This window comes from Eptesicus fuscus, chromosome 11 (genome assembly GCF_027574615.1).
Source record: "Eptesicus fuscus isolate TK198812 chromosome 11, DD_ASM_mEF_20220401, whole genome shotgun sequence".
NCBI lineage: Eukaryota > Metazoa > Chordata > Mammalia > Chiroptera > Vespertilionidae > Eptesicus > Eptesicus fuscus.
Genome location: NC_072483.1, coordinates 39,995,869 through 40,018,487, shown reverse-complemented (window position 1 = coordinate 40,018,487; position 22,619 = coordinate 39,995,869). Strand labels below are relative to the sequence as shown.

The 22,619-nt window shown below is 40.5% G+C and overlaps 1 protein-coding gene across 3 annotated transcripts in view; it reads right to left on the bottom strand.

Moving 5' to 3' along the window:
- The window catches only part of TANK (TRAF family member associated NFKB activator), a 104,376-nt gene that overhangs the window by 48,591 nt on the left and 33,166 nt on the right, over positions 1–22,619 (bottom strand). For all 3 annotated transcript variants that reach the window (XM_028141109.2, XM_028141107.2, XM_028141110.2), the window contains exon 2: positions 8,269–8,416. In XM_028141109.2, the coding sequence (XP_027996910.2) occupies positions 8,269–8,367 (99 nt within the window). In that variant the 5' untranslated portion in view covers positions 8,368–8,416. The remainder of the gene's footprint in view (positions 1–8,268; positions 8,417–22,619) is intronic.

The following is a 22,619-nucleotide window of genomic DNA, read 5'->3' as shown; positions in this document are numbered from 1 at the left end:
GATACATATGAATGCTTACACAAAGAAAAAAGAATAAGCAATATTAGACAGTGAACCCTTTAAGTGCATGCTCTAAGTTTTATTTACTTTTGAATCTCAGGCATTTATTATGTGCCTGGCACATCCTAAATTGTTTGTAGGACAAATGAAAGAAATGTTAACAGCTTTATATTCTACCCTTTTTTTGGTAACAGATGTATAGATCACAAAATAAGAATTCATCCAAGAAAAGAGGAGACTATATTAGAGTCATAGCGAAAGGAAGAAAACAGTTTGAAAACCTGAAATGGGCTAGATTTAGCCAGGTTATTATACTGAATATGAAGTTTAGAGTCAGATAAGCCTAGTTTTAGGGCGACCGGGCCTGAGGTGAGGGAGGGCAGTTGGGGGCGACCGGGCCTGAGGGGAGGGAGGGCAGTTGGGGGCGACCGGGCCTGAGGGGAGGGAGGGCAGTTGTGGGGGACCAGATTCTGCCATTTAGGTTGAAAAACTAACTTTATTGAGTATCAGTTTCATCTGAAAATGGGCTGACAATGCTGACTTTGTAGGGCTAAGAGGATTTACACATAAATTTAAAGTATGTAACACTTTACTAGACACTTAGGAGGTTCTAAGACAAACAATTTAAAAGCATAGTGGCAGGACTGCCTAGGCATAACAATGGAAAATCTGGTATAGGAAAGAGAAAAACAGTTGTGGGGGGGATGTTTCTCTCTTTTCCGCGTCCATCTCCATCACGGAAAAGGAAATAGTCCAGTTGCTGAGTGGAGGAGCTGGGGATTAAGAAATTAAAGAAAGAAAAAGACCAAGAGGCAGAAATCTAATCTAATAATAGACAAATATGCAAATTGACCGCACCTTCGCTACACCTAATCCACGCCCACCAGCCAAGCCACGCCCACCAACCAATCAGGACGAGTATGCAAATTACCCCAGCAAAGATGGTGGCTAATTTGCATATCAAGACAGCATTGAAAGAAGCCAAGAGCTGCAGAAGGGAGTAAAGCTTCGAAGAAGCAAGCAAGCCGGGGGGGAGGAGAAGGGAGGAGCGAAGTCAGGGACGGGGGCGAAGGGAAAAGCAGGCGGGCTGGTGGAGAAGGCGAGGAGGGTGACAAGGGCGGAGCAGAGCGGGGCCGGGGGAGGAGGGAAAAGCAGGCGGGCTGGCGGAGAAGGCGGGGCGGGCGACAAGGGAGGAACGGAGGCGGGGTAGAGTGCAGCAGGAAATCCTATTGCAGGATTTTCCTGCAACGGGAACGCTAGTAGATTTATAAAGCTGGGAGCTAGGTGGGCGCCATTCTCTCTGATGGAGAGGCAGCAAGCACAGGAGCCATGCAGCAGGTTTATTTTTATATCCCAAAATACCAGGAAGTAACACCAAAACTTAGGATCAAAGGAGCTTATTTGCATTCTTAACTAGGCCCTAGCATTACTGGATTTACATATCTAGACCCGCCCCTGGACAAAGGTAAGTCAGAAACTGAATAACACCCCCCACCTTCTTGGGGGGAGGGGGAGGTGGCGGTGTAACCGGGGACGCGGACTCTGCCAGTGCCTCGGGCTCAGCTGACAATTTATAGAATGTCCATGTGCCTTCCCAGGAGGCCCTCTACAACAGTATTTAGGGGTCAGGGAATGTAAATATACTTGATGATCAATAGTAGTATGAGGGATCATCCTTTAAAACTTAAGTGAGGTAATTTAGGATACATAAAAAGGCAACTTATAAAACTCTTCACTCCTTTGAAATGGTACAAGTGAGAAAAAAATGGTTATGTAAGTTCAGGTCTGACATCAATTTAATGTGCCTTCCAAATGGAAATGAGATATATGAGTCTAGAGCTCAGAGGGCAGGTCTGGAATAAGGAGATAAAATTTAGGAGTCATTCTTATAGGTATCTGAAGCCACAGGAAAAGATGCGATAGCTTATATGAGACTATAAAGTAAAAAGCACATAATATTTGTGCTTGAAAAACTAATATTTAGTGGCCTGGCCATAGAGAAACCTAACAAAAGAGACTGAGGAAGTGGGGCTCAAGAGGCTATGAGAAAAATCAAACATGGTGCTGGAATGTGAAAGAAAATAGTGTTTAAGGGAAGAGGTAGTATAAGAGATACAGTCAGTTATGAAATGAAGTGAGGAAGCTCAATATGTATGAACGTGAAAGACTATCAATTTTAGGCAAATCCTATATAATAAAGAGGTAATATGCACAAGATGGCCGCCCCCATGTGGTCACAAGATGGCCGGCAGGGGAGGGCAGTTGTGGGCGATCAGGCCAGCAGGGGAGGGCAATTAGAGGCTACCAAGCCAGCAGGGGAGGGCAGTTGGGGGCAACCAGGCCGGCAGGGGAGGGCAGTTGGGGGCAACCAGGCCTGCAGGGGAGGGCAGTTCGGGGGGGACCAGGCCTGTAAGGGAGGGCAGTTGGGGGGGACCAGGCCTATAGGGGAAGGCAGTTGGGGGCGACCGGGTCTGAGGGGAGGGAGGGCAGTTGGGGGCGACCGGGCCTGAGGGGAGGGAGGGCAGTTGGGGGTGACCGGGCCTGAGGGGAGGGAGGGCAGTTGTGGGGGACCAGGCCTGTAGGGGAGGACTGTTGGGGGCGACCAGGCCGGCAGTGGTGGGCAGTTGGGGGCGACCAGGCCTGCAGGGAAGGGCAGTTGGGGGCGACCAGGCCTTCAGGGGAGGGCAGTTGGGGGGGACCAGGCCGGCAGGGGAGGGCAGTTGCGGGGGACCAGGCCGGCAGGGGAGGGCAGCTGGGGGTGATTGGGCCAGCAGGGGAGCAGTTAGGCATCGATCAGGCTGGCAGGGGCGTGGTTAGTGGGTGATCAGGCTGGCAGCAGAAGCGGTGAGGGGCAATCAGGCAGGCAGGTGACCGGCTGGCAGCCAGCAGTTCCGGATTATGAAAGGTCCGATCCCATGGTCCGGCAGTCGGACATCCCCTGAGGGATCCCAGATTGGAGAGGGTGCAGGCTGGGCTGAGGGATAACCCCCCACACCCCCAGTGCACGAATTTTGTGCACTGGGCCTCTAGTCAATTATAAAAATGCAATCTGTGGTCAAGCAGATTTTTTCAAATCCAAGTTCTACTAGCTTTACTAATTAGTTATGTAGTTATGTGCTTGTGGTCAAGTAATTTCACCTTTCTGCATTTCATTTCATCATCTGAAAAATGGAAATATTTCCTTATAAGATTTGTGTGATGATTGTAAAGCACTCTGACAAACATAGGCCTCACTAAATCTTAGTGATGATGACAATGAAAAGTATTTAAAAAACCTTAAAACCTTTTTCAGATTAGCATGATTCTATTTTTGATAAAACATGATTCACATATTCTAGGAGGATATATATCAAATTACTAACAATGGTTAACTCTGGGGAGTGAGAAAGAGGACCATCACTTTTTATTCTGTATTTCTTGAATTATTTGCATTTTTATCAATAAGCATGTGCTGTTTTTGTAATTGTGGCCAACAATATTTTAAAAATCACTTACCTGCCTTGTCTTTGTCTCCCTTATTAATTTGAAATACTCAAATGCATCTGCTTGACAGAATGTTATTAAATGGATGTAGCACACTGACTTCTCAAAGAGGGGCCTCACAGTCTTAGATTGCAGTGAACTAGAAGAAACACTGTGACAAGAACTGGCTTGGCATGTGAACAGCTAAATGGTAAAAGCCTGGTGAGTCTGTTCAAACTGATGAATGACAGATGGATAGCAATAAAACAGCTAGTCAGAAAACCTAGATTACACCAATTATATATTTTTTTGTAATAGATTTTTTTAAAGGTTGTGGTAAAATATATACAACATAAAATTTGCCATTGTAACCAGTTCTAAGTGTACAGTTCTGTGGCATTAAGTATACCCACATTGTTGTGCAACGATCACCACTATCCAGCTCCATAACTTTTTCATCTTCCCCAAATGAAATTCTGTACCTGTTAAACACTAACTCTCCATTCTCCTCCCCTAGCCTCTAGAAACCACCCTATTTTCTGTCTCTATGAATTAGACTACTCTAAGTATCTCATAAAAGTAGAATCATCTTTTGTTATGAGTCTTGTTTCACTTAACATAATATCTTAAAGGTTCATCTATGTTGTACCATGTGTCAGATTTACTTCCTTTTAAAGGCCGGATAATATTTCATTGTATGTATATATAGCATTTTGTTCATCCAAACATTCTGTTAAGATGGTATTACCTTGACTGATTTTGTATGTTAAACCATCCTTGCATTACAGGAATAAATCTGATTTGGTCAAGGTGTGTAATGCTTGTAATATATGCTGCTGAATTAGGTTTGCTAGTATTTTGTTGAGGATTTTTACATCAACATCTGTAAAGGATATTAGTTTAGTTCTCTTGTACTGTTTTTATCTGGCTTTGGTATCAGGGTAATGTTGGCTCAAAGAATGAGTTAGGAAGTATTCTATCCTAATCAAATTTTTTTGGAGAATTTGAAAAGGATTGTTATTAATTCTTATTTAAAGGTTTGGTAGAATTCATCAGTGAAGCATCTGGGTCCTGGACTTTCTTTGTTGGGAACTTTTTGATTACTGTTTCAATCTCTTAGATTTTTTATTTTTCATGATTTCGTCTTGGCAGCTTGAGTGTTTTTAGCCATTTGATCAAAGTTATCCAATTTGCTGGTATGCAACTTTTCCAAGGTTGTCCTGTTGCTTCTCTTCTTCTCTTTCTCCTTGGTACCTCTTTCTCCTATCACTTCAAGTATCATCTCTATAAAGACAACTTCCAAAGTTGTATTTCCAACTGGTACCTTATTCCAGAGATCCATATTTCAAATGCCTGCTGATCATCTTCCCCTAGCTCTTGATCCAACATGTGAACTCAAAATATCCAAGCCAAATAAAGTAATAATTTCCTTTACTAAAATCAGCATTCTCTACTTCTGTGGCTGCATCAATCTTCTATTCATCCATGCTAAAAATCTTGGAAGTGCTCAAAATGGTATTTAAAACTTAGGTCTGACTTCAGAGCCTTTGCTCTTATCTTCATACTAGAGGCCCAATGCATGAAATTCATGCAAGAGTAGGCCTTCATCCCCTGGCTGCCGGCACCGGCTTCCCTCTGGCACCTGGACCCGGGCTTCCCTCCGGCTGCCAGCAGGCACCCAGGACCCAGGCTTCCCTCACAGCCCTGGCTTCACCCGAAAGGTCGTCCAGTCTAATTAACATATTACGCTTTTATTATTATAGACTAGAGGCCCGATGCACAAAGATTCGTGCAAGAATGGACCTTCCTTCCCCTGGCTGCCGGCACGGCCTTCGCTCCGGCCGGAGCCGCCTTTTTGCTCTGGCCTGGAGCTGCCTTTTCGCCTTCCCACACTGCCCAGAGGCCCCAAGTGGCTGGGACAGTGCGGAATGCCTGTGTCATCGCCATGGCAACAATGCAAGCTTCCCGCCCTGCCCCCGCTGCTCGGTACCTGCATATGCAAATTAACCTGCCATCTTTGTTGGGTTAATTTGCATACTCACTACTGATTGGCTGGTGGGCATCATGAAGGTACGGTCATTTGCATCTTACTCTTTTTATTAGTGTAGATAGAAGTTTGAGAACTTGTTACTAAGGATTATAAGTGAGAAATAACTAGCTTGTTTACTTTAAAGTTCAATGTTATTTCTGGGAGTAGATACATGAGAAGAAGTTAGTGATTTACATTTGGTACTTTTGATTCTGTAAGTTCAAAAACAATAAATGTTTCATAAAATAAAATCCCAAGAAATGTCAAAAGGAAGTATAAGTGTCTTCACACAAACATATTTTAGAAAAAGTTAAAAATAAATGAGATTTAAAGTATAAAACCCAATGTCAGAACTCTTATTACTTTGTATTATAGGCATACTTTGTTTTATTGCACTTTGCTTTATTGTGATTCATAGATATTTCCTTTTCATCAGCATTGAGCCAAGATCCCCTACCAGCGAAAAGATCTGACTTACTGAAGGCTCAGATGAATTTACTGAATAAATCTGATGTGTAACACTGTGCAAGTTTAAGGTGTATAGCATGTTATTTTGATACATGTATATATTATAATAAACATTGTAGTGTTATCACATTACATAATTATAGTAAAATGTTATTGTCTATATTCATTTTATTGTTCATTAGATCTCTGTCTTATTTATTACTTGTTTGTACCCTTATTTACCACATGTTTGTAACCTTAAACACCATCAATCTTATTTCCCTCCCCTCACACCATCTCCTGGTTACCACCATTTAACTGTTTTTTATAAGTTTGACTTTTTTAGATTTTACATATAAGTGATACATGATAACCCTTGTAATTTCTGGCCACCACCACCTCCTATCTGCAAACTTATTTTCATTTACAGTTATTTCTTTCCCTTTTGTTCCCTCCAGTTCTCAGAGGAATAGATGTTTCTCCTCTTGTTCACAGTAAATTCCTTAACCTATTCCTGACCAATGGGTTGACCTCATTTCCTTCCTCTTACCTTTTGGTCCTTCAACTATTTCCTTACCCTAAACACTAAGAAGTGTTATCCACATTCAAGGCTATAATAAGACCTGTTATTCTATTTTATTTTTATTTATTCTTTATATTTTTATTGATTTCAGAGAGGAGGGAGAGGGAGAGAGAGATAGAATCTTCAATGATGAGAGAGAATCATTGATCGGTTGCCTCCTGCATGCCCCCTGCTGGGGATCGAACCTGCAACCCAGGCATATGCCCATGATCAGAATTGAACCCCCGGCCCTTCAGTCCGCAGGTCGACACCCTATCCACTGAGCCAAGCCGGCTAGGGCAAACCTGTTATTCTGTAATCTGCATCTGCAATCTCCAATTCAGAACTCTACATCCATATTTGCAAACATCCATTAAACACTCCACCTGCATGCCCCATAGGTAACTAAACCTAATGACTAAAACAGAATTACACATCTTATTTCTCTATCTCCAAATTTGCACCTTCTCTCATTCTTGGTTTCAGTTATCAGCACCACCATTAACTCAGTTTCTATTCCAGATATTTGGTTATCATTCTAGAATCCAGGCTGTCACCCTAGAAGTAGCCTGCATTCAGGTGTCACCTGCTTTCCATTCTATCGCCTACATAAATCTTAGATCTCTTAGATTTCCTAATACTTTAATTCCTTATTTTGATTGCTTGAAATGGATGTCACTCATTTTTTTCTTTTAAAAACAGAAGTATAACATAATTATACATTAAAAGTACATAATGTTCAACTTGATGGTTGCCACTTACTTTTAAATTCCTGGCTCTTAGAACATTGCTTAGCATTGATATGTTTGTTGAGCTGAATTCCATATTGTTCTCTATCCTATCTTCTATCCCACAGTTTTTTGTATAACTATATACTAGACTTTTCTAAAGCGTATATTAATCCTTCAGTAAATTCTGACTGAATAAGAATAAAGTACAAACTACTTAGACATGTATTAATATGACTGGGTCCTAATATACCTTCACAGCTTCTTTTAGGAATCATAGGATCACCCTATAGTACACTGTGTATAGAGGTAATTTTACAAAGCTGAAACTTCTGTTAAGTCCTTAAATATTTCACTGAGATAGTCTATTTTTCTGTTAAGAGTTAAAGATGGAAGACTATTATAAATTAATAACAAATTAGTTCTAGGATATTTTAAAATTTGTACTGTCTTCCTGCTTGCCAAATAACAATGTAAAAACAAACAAACAAACAAACAAAAAAACATGCCTAGCCAGCATGGCTCAGTGGTTGAGCATTGACCTATGAACAATGAAGTCATGGTTCCATTCCCGGTCAGGGCACATGCCTGGGTTGCTGGCTCAATCCCCAGTGTGGGGAATGCAGGAGGCAGCCAATCAATGATTCTCTGTCATCACTGATGTTTCTCTCTCTCCCTCTCCTTTGCTCTCTGAAATCAATAAAAATATATAAAAACAAAACACAAAACTAAGAGTGATACTTCTTTCAGTTTATCATTTTATGGAAAAACTATGAAACTAATATAAAATATTGAATGTCAACTGTAATTGAAAAAATATTTATGAAAGACCATTTGTAATATTTTCTTTATACAATTACCTTTAAATGAACTCTTCCCACAGGTCACATAAAAATCTCAGATTATATCCATTAATATAGCCCCATGTTTCAGTAATTATAGTTAAGACAGTTTCTAACAATATAATATTTTTTCAGTAGCAAAAGACTCTCAAATTTCATTTACGAGGATAAATAACTTTGAAAACCAAAACCATATACCTTTTGCTGTAGTTCTTTTACTGCAGAATCTCTATCCATGCATGCCTGTCGGAAGGCTTCATAAGCTTTATTGAGTTGCTCACCAATGTTTTTATCCATTCCTCTCTGTCCTGTAGCATCACTATAAAGGATGGAGTAAATGACAGGTCTGGAAAATAACCAGAACAATTTATCACTATTAAGTTAGCTAAATCTCATTTAAAAAATGCATCTTTAAAGACAGTTCTATATGGTTTATCATGAACATTATAGCATCAAGTACTATAAAGGTTTATAAAGGCATAAAAGTCTCATCTTAAATCCTAATAAGAAATACTGTGAAACCTTAACTTCTACATTTTAAAAGATATTCTTTACTAATGTTTAAGAAGCAAACGTGGTTCCAGTTGATAAAGATGCTACTTTGAAAATAGTGAAGTGCAACCTAAAAATGGAGAAATATAAAAGGCCATTGTGTTATTAATACTTTATAGAAATGTACAACAGAATTAACAACATGGGAAGATATTTCTTTTCACTAAATGGACAGTTACTCCCACTCACAAGGTGACTTCTTGCTACACTGAAATTAGAGCAAAATTAAATACACAATAAATGTTTGTGGATGAAGTTCACACTGTTGTTATCACAGAGCAATTAAGATGTGTGAAAATGCTCTTATTTTAGCACAAAATCTAGGGAGAGCTGCTGTTGGATTGTGTATTTAAAAAGAAAAATCACGTTCCTTCAAGTACTGCCCCCACTCCATATTAGTTTTCCAACCTCCCTGCTCCGCCTGAACTACAGGTGATTTACTCAGTGGAAGTACAGTAATTTGGTTTTTTCATCTCAATTTACATAACATCTCTAACCACATTCCTTAGCTCTGAGCAGAGAGCCATCCAATAACTGATTCCTCCTGTCCAGCTATAAAAACCATACCACAGGACCTTTCTTTTAACCCGCTGAAGGCCACAGAGTAGACAAAGTTCTCTATCAGTTACAGGAGGTATTGGGAGTACCAAATTATTTAGCTTCTTTTTTTTAATTTAAGCTCTTTATTGTTTAAAGTATTACATGTCTCCTTTGACCTCTAGGCCGCTCCCACCCTCCAGCACAAGCCATTGACCTCTTCCTAGCTGCTCCCACCCCCCAGCACATGCCCTCACCCCGCTACTGTGTCCATTGGTTACATACAAGTCCTTCGGTTGATCTCTTACCCCCACCCCGCCAGGCCTTCCCTCTGAGGTTTGATGGTCTGTTCGATGCTTCTATGTCTTTGGATCTATTTTTGTTCATCAGTTTATGTTGAGTGAGAGCATGTGATGTTTATTTTTCTCCGACTGGCTTATTTTGCTTAGCATAATGCTCTCCCGGTCCATTCATGCTGTTGCAAATAGTAAGAGTTCTTTCTTTTTTACAGCAGTGTAGTATTCCATTGTGTAGATATACCACTGTTTTTTAATCCACTCATCTGCTGATGGGCACTTAGGCTGTTTCCAAATCTTAGCTATTGTAAATTTTGTTATTAATACTTTATAGAAATGCACAACATAGGGGTGCATATATTCTTTCTGATTGGTGTTTCTGATTTCTTGGAATATATTCCTGGAAGTGGGATTACTGGGTCAAATGGGAGTTCCATTTTTAATTTTCTGAGGAAACTCCATACTGTTTTTCACAGTGGCTGCACCAGTCTGCATTCCCACCAGTAGTGCACGAGGGTTCCTTTTTCTCCGCATCCTTGACAGCACTTGTCATTTGTTGATTTGTTGATGATAGCTATCCTGACAGGTGTGAGCGGTACCTCATTGTTGTTTTGATTTGCATATCTTGGATGATTAGTGACTTTGAGCATGTTTTCATATGTCTCTTGGCCTTCTGTATGTCCACTTTTGAAAAGTTTCTATATAGGTCCTTTGCCCATTTTTAGCTTCTTTAAAATTGGAAATTCTTAACAATATCAGTTTCTAATCTTTCATAATGTCTTTCATTTTATCTTTAGGTATAATTCCTTTAATTTAGTATTTTACATTAAGGTATAATTCATATAATATAAAATGCACCATTGTAAAGTATACTTTTTTGTTTTTTAGTGTATTCCCTATGTTGTGCAATCATCACCATTATGATTCCAGAACATTTTTGTCACCACATAAAGAAGCACTGTACCTATTAGAAGTCCCAATTCCTCCCTCCCTCCATCCCTGGCAACCACGGATCAGCTTTCTAATGCTATCCATTTGACTATTTTGGACATTTCATATGAATGGAATCATACAATATATGGTCTTTGTGTCTGGCATTTTTCACATGGCATAAAATTTCCAAGGTTTATCCATGCTTTAGCAAGTAATAGTTCTTCATTGCTTTTTATGCCTGAATAATATTCCACTGCAGATATACACATTTTGCTTAGTCATTCTTCAATTAATGGGCATTTAGGTTGTTTCCACTTTTTGGTTATCCTATCTAATAAAAGAGTAATATGCAAATTGACCATCACTCCAACACACAAGATGGCTGCCCCCATGTGGTCAAAGATGGCTGCCCCCATATGGACACAAGATAGCTGCCACAAGATGGCCAGCAGGGGAGGGCAGTTGAGAGGGACCAGGCCAGCGGGGGAGGGCTGTTGGGAGGGACCAGGCCTGCAGGGGAGGGCAGTTAGGGGTGACCAGGCCTGCTGGGGAGGGCAGTTAGGGGCAACAGGCTGGCAGGGGAGCAGTTAGGCATCAATCAGGCTGGCAGGGAGTGGTTAGGTGGTGATCAGGCTGGCAGGAAGAAGCGGTTAGGAGCAATTAGGAAGGCAGGCAGGTGAGCAGTTGGGAGCCAGCAGTCCTGGATTGTGAGAGGGATGACCAACTGCCTGTTTAGGCCCGATCCCATCGGGCCAAAATGGGCAGTCAGTTCAGGCCTAAATGGGCAGTCGGACATCCCTTGAGGGGTCCCAGATTGGACAGGGTGCAGGCTGGGCTGAAGACACACACCTCCCTGCCCTTCCCCCCCCCCCCGTGCACAAATTTCGTGCACCGGGCCTCTAGTTTTGAATAAAGCTACTATTTGTGTACACATATTTGTGTGAACATGTTTTCAATTCTCTTGGATATATACCAAGGTGAAGAACTGCTGGGTCAGATGGAAATTCTGTTTAACTTTTCAAGGAACTGCCAAAACTGTTTCCAAAGAAGCTGTATCATTTTATATTTCCGCTAGCAAAGTACAACAGTTTCAATTTCTTCACATCTTCACCAACCTTTATTGTCCATTTAAAAATTATATGCATCCTAGTGGGTGTTAAGTGGTACCTCACCATAGCTTTGATTTGCATTTCCTTAAAGATGTTAAGCATTTTTCCACTGTCTATTGGTCATTTGCATATCTTCTTTGGAGAAACGTCTAATGAAGTCCTTGGCCCACTTTTTAACTGGGTTGTCTTTCTAATGCTGACTTGTACTAGGTGTACCGGTTAATAATGCAGATTTTGTAATCAAAGAAAACACGATAATTTCAAGAGAAACATCAAAAGTGCTTTATTCAAAGTAATGTCCATTGCTAGCTATACATTTCTCCCATCTTTCAGGTAATTTGTGGATACCGTCCCAATAGAACTTTTCTTGTTTTGAGGCAGACCATTCAGAGAGCCAATTTTCCACTTCTTCGTATGTTTTGAAGTGCTGCTCAGAAAGTGCATGTGCCATAGATCGGAACAAGTGGTAATCTAAAGGAGCAAGTTCTGGTGAATACAACGGGTGGGTTAATACTTCCCAGGCAAGATCTTTTAACATGTCTTTAACTGGTTTTGAAGTGTGTGATGGTGCGTTATCATGAAGCAAAATTACTTTGCTGTGTCTTCTGGCCCATTCTGGTCATTTTACGATCAAAGAGTGATTCAAATTGATTATTTGTTGTTGGTAGCAATCAGTATCAATGGTTTCACCTGGTTTTAGAAGCTCATCATACACCACACCTTCCTGATCCCACCAAACGCAGAGCATTGTCTTCTTTCCAAAGCAATTTGGCCTTGCAGTCGATATTAATGGTTGACCTGGATCAACCCATGATTTTGTGCATTTGGATTCTCAAAATAAATCCACTTTTCATCGCCAGTCACAATTCAATGCAAAAAAGACTTTCTTTCGTGCTGTTGAAGCAACATTTTACTGATGACTTTTCGGTTTCCATTTGTCTTTCGTTCAGTTGATGTGGCACCCATTTTCCTTCCTTTAAAATCTTTGCCATTGCTTGTAAACAATTGGAAATTGTTTGCTGAGCGTTTAATCTTTTTGCAAGTTGTTTTTGAGTTTGACACGCATCTTCATCCAATAATGCTTGTAATGGTTGGTCTTCAAACTTTTTCGGTTGACCTGGATGTCTTTGTCTTTCACATCAAAATCATCACTTTTAAAGTTTAAACCAGCGTTCACAGGTATCTTGAGATGGAGCATGTTCACCATAAGCTTCCTGGAGTATTCAGCAGCACTTCTCTTCAAAATAAAATAATGAATTAAAACTTCCCGCAAATGTTCTTTTTTTGGCATGAAATTCGACATTTTTAAGCGTAAAAATATCTATGATGTTAACATCTTCAGAAAATTTGACATATGAAGTTTTGAAGCTTGTTGTCAAAACAACAAAATAGCATAAATATCAAATCGCATATATATATAACTCCATCTATTGAAAAAAATCCGCATTATTAACCGGTATACCTGGTAAGAGTTCTTTATATATTCTGAAAACTACAGACTTATCAGATATATGTGTATATATATATACATATATATGCATTATGTCTTATGTATTATCTATATAGTATATATGTAATATATATGCACACATATATATGTACATGTGTGTATATATATAATTTGTAAATATTTTCTTCCATTGTTTAGATTGTCTTTTCATTTCCTTGATAGTATCCTTTGATATGCAAAGTTTTAAATTTTGATGAAGCTCAATTTATCTATTTTTTTCTTTTGTTGCTTGTGCTTTTTGTGCCATATCTAAGAAACCACTGCCCAATCCAAGGTCGTACAGACTATCACCTATGTTTTCTTTTAATAATTTTGTAATTTTAGCTTTAGATCTTTGATCCATATTGAGTTGATTTGTATATGGTGTGAGGTAGATGTCCAGATTCCTTCTTTTGCATGTGGCCATTCAACTGTCCTAATACTATTTGTTAAAAAGTTCTTCTTTTTCCACTGAATGGCCTTGGCACCTTTGTAAAAAATGTATGAACATTAATCACAATGCTCTTTTAAATACCTAAGTAACATTTCAATCTTATTGGACAGTCTTTCATTTTAAGATAATAAATATATTCTGAGGTCAATTTTCAGGCTTACTAAAAACAATTTCAAGGTTTTTATTATGAGGACCACAGTGTCATTACTTTCTGAAGAAATAAAAGAATGGTAATCTCTTTAAACATTCCACTCAGGAAGTTTGTCTCTATTGCTACTTCTGATAGATGGAAAAGATGAAATACTGTTAGAATAATCAACATTGCCAGGATTTCTTTCATGCCATAGACATGATGGAAACATAAGTAGTTAGTATTAATACTATGTATCACTTTGAATACTTTATTTATATACTAAATCAATCAAAGGAGGATTTAAGGCAGCTTACACAGGAGATTACAAATAAGCATACAATCAGGAAAAGAAATATATGGGTTAGGTAGCTACAGGGAGTATGATATACTGCAATACGCTAATGTAGAAATTAGAGGTTTTAAGTTATTTTATCACTGGCTTAAGAAGCCGCACATATCAGTACAAATCGTCAATGTAAATCTTATCCATATAGATATTTAAATGTTTTTTTAGATTGACTTTGGAGAGAGAGAGAGAAACCTCCATTGGTTGCCTCCCATATGCAGGATGCATCTGGACCAGGGATTGAACCTACAACCTGATTATGTGCCCTGACCGGGAATCGAAACCAAGACCTTTTTGGTACATGGGATGACGCTCAACCAACTGAGCCACACCGGCCAAGGCTTCTCCCATATTTTAAAATCTGGGACAAACAAGAGCCCTGAATTGGGAACACATCTAGTTTCTTGTTTTGTTCTAGCACTATCTGACCTCTGACCTTAGTTTAGGGCCACTAAATCTTTTTGTACCCAAGTTTTTTCCTCTCTAATATAAAAAAGATGTTTAGAATCGATTTCTAAGAAACTACTTTGTTCTACAGTTCTTGAATCTGCAAGTCTAAAAATGCATGTCTGTTCCATCAAGAAGGTACATTCTTGTTTTTAAAAATGTAAATGCAGAATTAAAAATAGTTGCATCATATGTAAGTAAATCATGTGGAGCCTTCAATTCAGGTCCTTGAATTAGATCATACAAATGTCACTGAGTTACTGAGTAAATTCCACATGGATGCATTCTATTTCTTGAAATAAGAATGTATGCTGGGTAGATATGATTCAGGTCAATACAACTAAAGGAATGATACATTTAATTCCTATCTCACAACCAAGAAGAGAATTGGGTGTTAGATCAGTGACACTGACCAGAGAAAAAGGAATCAGTCTCTGGGACCCAGCTAATTAAATTGGACAGATTTCAAATATTAACACCTTGAACTTTAAAGCCACTTGTTCCTCTATTTTTTAAAGCATTTGTTAAATGTAAATTTTATTTCACAATTTAAGAAGCAGTCACATTTCAATTACATTTTGGCATGTCTCCTGCACAGACTCTAGGGAAATGGCTTTATTTATAGTAAACACGCTCAAACCCAAATCTTATGGCCATTCTCACTCCCCAAGCCCAGAAAGTCCAAGCTAGAGCAATCTCTGTCTTGGAAACACTCTGCTACTTATGGTTTCACTCTTTTAAATATATTTTTAGGAAAGCCTTCCATAGTAATTTCTTTATTTCTGGGCCTGGTTTGCTGGTTTCTTTCCATCACACACTAAGAAAAGTGCTTCCTCTCCCCTAATTCTCCAGAGGCCAGGGTAGTTTCCACCCACTCACCTCCATCAGGAGTTCCTTTTTTCCCCTGGGTGGTTCTTGCCAGAAGGAAAATGGGGGGCAGTAAGTTCCTGTTCTGCTTCCCAGGTACAGCACATGACACCAGGAGGAAGTACCAAGATAATCCCTGGGCAGCAAGTTGCTTCCTCCTTCACTGATCCTTGGTTCAATAACGAAACTGTCCTAGGCTAGGAGAGGCAGCCTGTACAAGGGAGATAATTTTATCTTCCCTTGGTAAAGTTGCCCAACTCCAACAAAAGTTTGCCAACTGCTAGGACAAATTTTTATTTTAATAAAATACATCCCATTACTATTGAATTCAATTACAAAAAACTAAAGTATGTACTTGCTTACGACATGTAAAGCACTGTGTCAGGTGCAGCAAGGGGCTTCAGAAGCGGCACTACCTTAAGAGTTGGGTTCCTTTCACAAAGTTTTTTCACCAAGTCATCATTCTCTATTATTCATATTTCCACTGATAAGGCTCAGTGCAATTGAAATACCTGCCTAGAGTTACAAATCCTTAGTTAAAAGATTTTCATTCAAACCTGCTGCAAAGCATTCTCCCAGAGTGCCATGGTGGATGTTCATTCAGTACAACATTTACTGAGTACCAACTACGATCAGAGCTTTGTTGGGCACCACTGATGCAGTGAGAACAAAACAGACATGAAACCTATTCTCATGAAAGCACCACTAGCTGCAACTTAAAACATATATATGACTACCCTGAGATAGCCAAAGGCTATATAATTTGGAGAGGAAAGTGGTCACATCTATATATATAAAAGGCTAAGTGTCCGTCCGTCCGACCGGTAGCTATGATGCATGCTGACCACCAGGGGACAGACGCTCAACGCAGGAGCTGCCATGATACGCACTGGCCATCCTATCTAATAAAAGAGTAATATGCAAATTGACCGTCACTCCAAGACACAAGATGGCCGCCCCCATGTGGTCAAAGATGGCTGCCCCCATGTGGAGACAAGATGGCCGCCACAAGATGGCCTGCAGGGGAGGGCAGTTGTGGGCAGTTAGGGGTGACCAGGCCAGCAGAGAACGGCAGTTGGAGGTGACCAGGCTGGCAGAGCAGGGCAGTTGGGGGAGACCAGTCCAACAAGGGAAGGCAGTTGGGGGGGACCTAGGCCTGAAGGGGAGGGCAGTTGGGGAGAGACCTGGCCAGCAGGGGAGGGCAGGCTGGGGGGAACCAGGCCTGCAGGGGAGGGCAGTTGGGGGGGACCGGGCCAGCAGAGGAGGGAAGTTGGGGGGGGACCAGGCCTGTAGGGGAGGGCAGTTGTGGGCAATCAGGCAAGCAAGGAGGGCAGTTAGGGGTTCCTGGGCCAGCAAAAGAGAGTAATTGGGGGAGACCAGGCCAGCAGGGGAGGGCAGTTGGGGGGGGACCAGGCCAGCAGGGGAGGGCAGTTGGGGGGGGACCAGGCCTGCAAGGGAGGGCAGTTGGGGAGGGACCAGGCCTGTAGGGAGGGCAGTTGTGGGCGATCAGGCAAGCAGGGAGGGCAGTTAGGGGTTCCTGGGCCAACAGAAGAGGGCAATTGGGGGAGACCAGGCCAGCAGGGGAGGGCAGTTGGGGGGGACCAGGCCTGCAGGGGAGGGCAGTTGGGGGCGACCAGGCCTGCAGGGGAGGACAGTTGGGGGCGACCAGGCCTGCAGGGGAGGACAGTTAGGGGCGACCAGACTGGCAGGGGAGGGCAGTTAGGGGTGACCAGGCCTACAGGGGAGGGCAGTTAGGGGCAATTGGGCCAGCCGGGGAGCAGTTAGGCGTCGATCAGCCTGGCAGGAGAGTGGTTAGGGGGTGATCAGGCTGGCAGGCAGAAGTGGTTAGGGGTAATCAGGCAGAGGCAGGTGAGCAGTTGGGAGCGAGCAGTCCTGGATTGTGAGAGGGATGTCCGACATCCCTCAAGGGGTCCCCGATTGGAGAGGGTGCAGGCTGGGCTGAGGGACACCTCCCCACCCCATGCACGAATTTCATGCACCAGGCCTCTAGTTTAAAAATATACAGCACTATGAACCTGGCGCTCACAAAGCAATACTCAGCTTCCCCCAAGCGGGACACAGGCCTCGCCACCACCCCGGAGTGACACTTGATCAAATCGCATCCAACAGCTGCCAAGACCCCATGGTGCAAAATGCAGCCCACAGCCTAGCCAGTCCGGAAACAGTGGCTGTGGGCATCAGGCAAAAACCTCACATAGCAACGCCTGGCTTCCTCTTCCTAGCAACTAGCCTCCTTGGAGTTTCTTCAGCCCAGGAACCCGACTTGCTTTATAACAAGGTGCAAACATTTTACAGTTCAATCAAATGTTTGTGAAGCATTTTCCTGTGCCTCATCTCATTTGATCCTCACAGAAGTCCTGGAGTAGGTAGGTAGGAGACTTAGTAGAATCCTATTTTCTTTTCATTAGATGGAACAAGGAGATTTAGAAAGTTTAGAAACTTGACCCGACTGAAAAGAAGTAAGAAACGGTGGACCTTAAAAATGACTTCAGGTTTTCTCACTGCACAAAATATAGTCAAACACTGCTACAGTTAAATATTTTATCTTTTGTTCTTCCTGAGTGTAGAAAGGGAGTGGACTGACAATTCTCGAGGTTAAAGGGGTGTGGGGGTTGCGGGAAGAGACTGGACAAAAATCGTACACCTATGGATGAGGACAGTGGGTAGGCAGAGGGTAAGGTGGGAACCGGGTGGAGGGGAGCTATGGGAGGGAAAAAGAGGAACAACTGTAATAATCTGAACAATAAGGATTTATTAAAAAAAAAAAAGAACAAATCCTTTATCTTCTTTGGACCTCAATTTTCCTTGATTTCAAAATTAAGGGGTTAAGTAATATACTCTCCTACAACTTTATTATTTAATAGCATTTCCAAAGAAATACAGAATAGGAGCTTTTCCTTGGCAAACATGATGATCTATTTTTCCTCATAAATGACACCAGAGATTTAAAATGAGTAGTCATTTTGTTTCAAATTGTATTATAAAGTAGGCCTTGGTTACAAACTGGTTGATATAGCTTTCATTTCAAGATGGTGAGAAGCAAGTACACAGGATATCCTGGAAGTAAAGAGATAATACCATACTATGAAAATATGTGATATAAAATTGTGAAAATTAATGACTAATCTGCAATTTTCTAGCCTGTGAAGAAGAGACTATTCCATGATGTTATTGCTGTCTGCCCCACAGGCTGACTCCTGCCAGAATGGAGGTTGCTTTCTGTAAACTCCCCTTAGATATTGTCTAATCATAAGTGATGTTCATTCTGACATAAATCAGTACCACTCTCTGGTCTCCTGCTATGTGCTGGTTCCTGGAGCAGGTTGTTGTCCTGACCTGGTAGCATTAATGTACTAACACTCCTGACTATTCTTCTTCCATCCCCATCCCCACCTCTCCACCTTGCATAATTCTTTGATGCCTGCCAAGTAGCATGGGAATCCATTTCATCTTGCAGCTTTCCAAGACATGCCTCATTTGTAAATTTTGCATAATAAACTGTATTAATAAACTGGAGTGGCGAGCCTCTTTCTTCAGTCTTGCTCTATTTTCCACTTATGTTTTCTTACCACATATAGCTTGTAGGGTTATTATGAAGATTAAAAGAGACCATATATGAAACATGTTATTTGTTCCTCATATGCATTCTCTTCTAGTATTCCTGATTTTTAGCTTGTGTGGTCATGTGACCATGTTCTGGTCATCAGAAAGTAAATGTAATTTCCAAGATGAACTCTCTTCTTTACCTTTCTCACTTCTCTAGCTGGATGAAATGTTGTGGTGAGTCAACCAGACCTTGTGGTGAGGGCAACACTTCAGGGATGGTTAAACAAAACAGATGGTGGAACAACAAGAATGAAGACGCTTAGGTTCTTGACACTGTGGGACTGCCAGATCAGCTCTGAGTGTCTTCTACTTTGAATTGGAATATACAAATGAAATAAAATGTCTGTCTTAAGCCACTGTGTTTGGGGGTATCTTAAGAGAGGAGCTGAGCTGCACCCTAATTGGTACAATATTCAAGACTGGTTGAGTGCTGAACACACAGTAGGTAATCCTTGCCTTTTCCCCCTTCTAATTGGAGCTCATAATTTCATAAGGCAGACACACATGAAAATGATTAATCATATCAGTAGTCAATTATAAATGTGTAAAAAGGTATGAGCATAGCTTAATAGGGTCCTGGGAGGCACACGTAGAAGTGTATGTAGAAACTCACCCAATAGTTCACTCAAGATTTGTGCATTTAATTGTATGTAAATTTCACCTCAAAAGAACAAAAAGAAAGAGAACTGTTGGGCTTCACAGAGGATCTAACAATTAGACTGTGCCCTGAATATGAGAAGGATTTCAACAAGTAGAGAATGAGAGGGAAGATCATGCACTCTGAAAGGGCAGAGGTACTGAGTAGTATCTACTATAGTGCATTTAGGGACTGGAGGTATTCTACTTATGGAAGTCTAGCAGATGTGTGGGATGAGAGGAAGTACAGACAGGATAATCAGGGCCACCATCAGGGCCACTGCAAAAACCCTAGGGGCAGCATTCATACTGGAATAGTATCCCCTAGAGATGCAGAGTGTACTAACTGCATAAACTATATGCAGCAGACTCAGTTATGGCCAGACTGTAGTAGACCTTAAAATTTAGACTTTAAGAAATTTAGACTTTAACCTGCTGACATTAAGGAGAAATGAGGATTTACAAGTAGAAGATGGACATGTTTTAGAAAGGTAAACTGGACACCAGCATGGAATATAAACTGAGGGAGACAAAACAGGAATATTCATAGGAAACTTGCTCTATTCTGGGTGGAAGATGAGGGCTTGAATAGAGCAGGGGAAATGAAAGGTGGATAGATTCAAGAGATATATTTATTTCAAAGGTAAAATCAACAGGATTAGTTGGCCAATCGGATCTAGACAAGAAGGCAGCATTCAGGTCTCTGCATTCAGAATCAGTTACCTGGGATGGGGCCCTGAAATCTACATTTTGATAAGCACAGTAACCCAGGTGATTCTGTTGAAGATGGTTCACCAGCCATAATTTTCAAAATACTTGGCAAACAGCGCTGATAGCCAGACACAGAAACAGGAAGAAAAGTTTTCGGGGAAAAGGTATTCAATTTTGGACAAAAGTGGTTGAAGAGACATAATTAACAATAGGCAGGGAAAAATGTAGCTACTAAGTGATATAAAAATCTAGAGCACTGCTTCTCAACCTTTCTAATGCCGTGACCCTTTAATACAGTTCCTCATGTTGTGGTGACCCCCAACCATAAAATTATTTTCGTTGCTACTTCATAACTGTAATTTTGCTACTGTTAATGAATAGTAATGTAAATATCTGTGTTTTTCGATGGTCTTAGGCTCTACAGCAGCGACCCACAGGTTGAGAACCACTAGCATGGTCACCTAAGAACATCGGACAACACAGATATTTACATTACGATTCTTAATAGTAGCAAAATTACAGCTATGAAGTAGCAACGAAAATAATTTTATGGTTGGGGGTCACCACAACATGAGGAACTGTATTAAAGGGTCGCGGCATTAGAAAGGTTGAGAGCCACTGATCTAGAGGAAGAAATAAAGACTATGCCTTCCCTCCTGCTTATATTCTTGAAGTACTGATTTGAATGTCCAGTGTTCTTTGATACAGTTAACCAGACCAAAATCTTTTTTCCATTGCAGGAAAAAAAGTAATTAAAAATATTTGTTTTTATTGATTTCAGAGAGAAGAAGGAAGAGGGAAAGAAAGAAACACAGATGAGAAATATCAATCGGCTGCCTCCTGCACACTCCCTATTGGGGATTGAGCCTGAAACCCGGGCATGTGCCCTCACCAGGAATTGAACTGGAGACCTCCTGGTGCATGGGTCTATGCTCAACCACTGAGGCACACCAGCCGGGCAAAAAAAAAAACCCTAAATTTTTTAAAATAGTGGAGAGAGAAAGAAACAATATGCATTATTGTACCACTTTATGTCATAAGATGTACACTTTTTTTCTCCCAAGTATAAACCAAAAGAGAATAGGCCCACTTATTAGCTATATAATGTCAGAAGGAAAACTAGGTAATGCATAAAATAGAAAGGCATTTTAGTACAAGTCTGTTGTTTTATGTAAAGAGACTATTAACCCTTACATACTATTAAATAACACACACACAAAATCTTGTAGCAAGTTTGAGTGTGTGATTTTTCTTAAGTCTTTGTTTTCTACTCTACCAAATTCATGACAATAAAATAGTATTACTAATGATCTTAACAAGAGTAGGATAACATTGTACCTATGCTCTGGTCTTAACCAAAAAAGTTTTTGGGGAAAAACAAACCTTCAAGTTATCTGAAAAAGGTCCCTCAAATAGAAGACAATAATGTAAGAGATGTCACAGGATGCACCAGATTCATAAAGAAAAAGAAGCAGTTAATCTCATGAATCAACAGATTAAGGCTCTGCAGCATCTCTTGAGATATTTACTGTAAAAGAACAAAAACATTATAAAAGGAGAGAACTCTTCTTTAAAAAGAGTTAAATTTCAGGAGATAGACAGAGGACCTTTTCACAAAAAGGCCTGTTTTCTCTTAAATCACAGTTTAAATTGCTGAGCAGTCATTTAGCCTTGAGAATATTACCGATGATAAATGGGAATGAGCAAAAGCCCACATAATCATAAAGCTGTACTCTGTGCTCTTATCCACTGGCACGGGACTCTACAGCTCTTCATATTCCTGCTTTTAATTTCCCCGAGGACACCTACAGACTGTTGGGCAAATGCTTGCAAGTCACAACTTGTTTTATTAGAAGTAATTGTGAGAACTCCAGTAAGAAAATAAATAAGATTACAGAGATCTCCAGATCTACATTTTCAGTCATTCCCAAGATGTTTAGGATGTGACTTTAAATGTATTAATATGATAAAAGTTTAAAACCAGACATACTATTTTTACACCATGCAACACACTCCAACTGCTGAATACTCCTGAGATAGGACCCAAAAATCTCTGTGTGGCCTGACAAACCAACCTTTCAAACCTGTATTTGTGCCCAAATCACCCAAGTTTCCACTCTTTTCAGGGACACGCCAATTTTTTCTCAAATATGAATATTCAGACCTAGTAAATCCTAACACTGTTATAGGGAAATTTAATAAGATTTTTGATTTGCTGTTTACTTCCTTTTGTATCTGGAAAAAATACAAAAATATTATAAAATAAAGATTCCAAACCATTTTTAGATGAGACCACATCTTGTGTAATAATTTCTCTATTAAGATAATTTATAGATTACAATCAAATTTAAAAAGCCTAGTCAACCAAAGATAAAGTCAGAGTTGGCATAGAGAATATATGTCAAGTCTGGA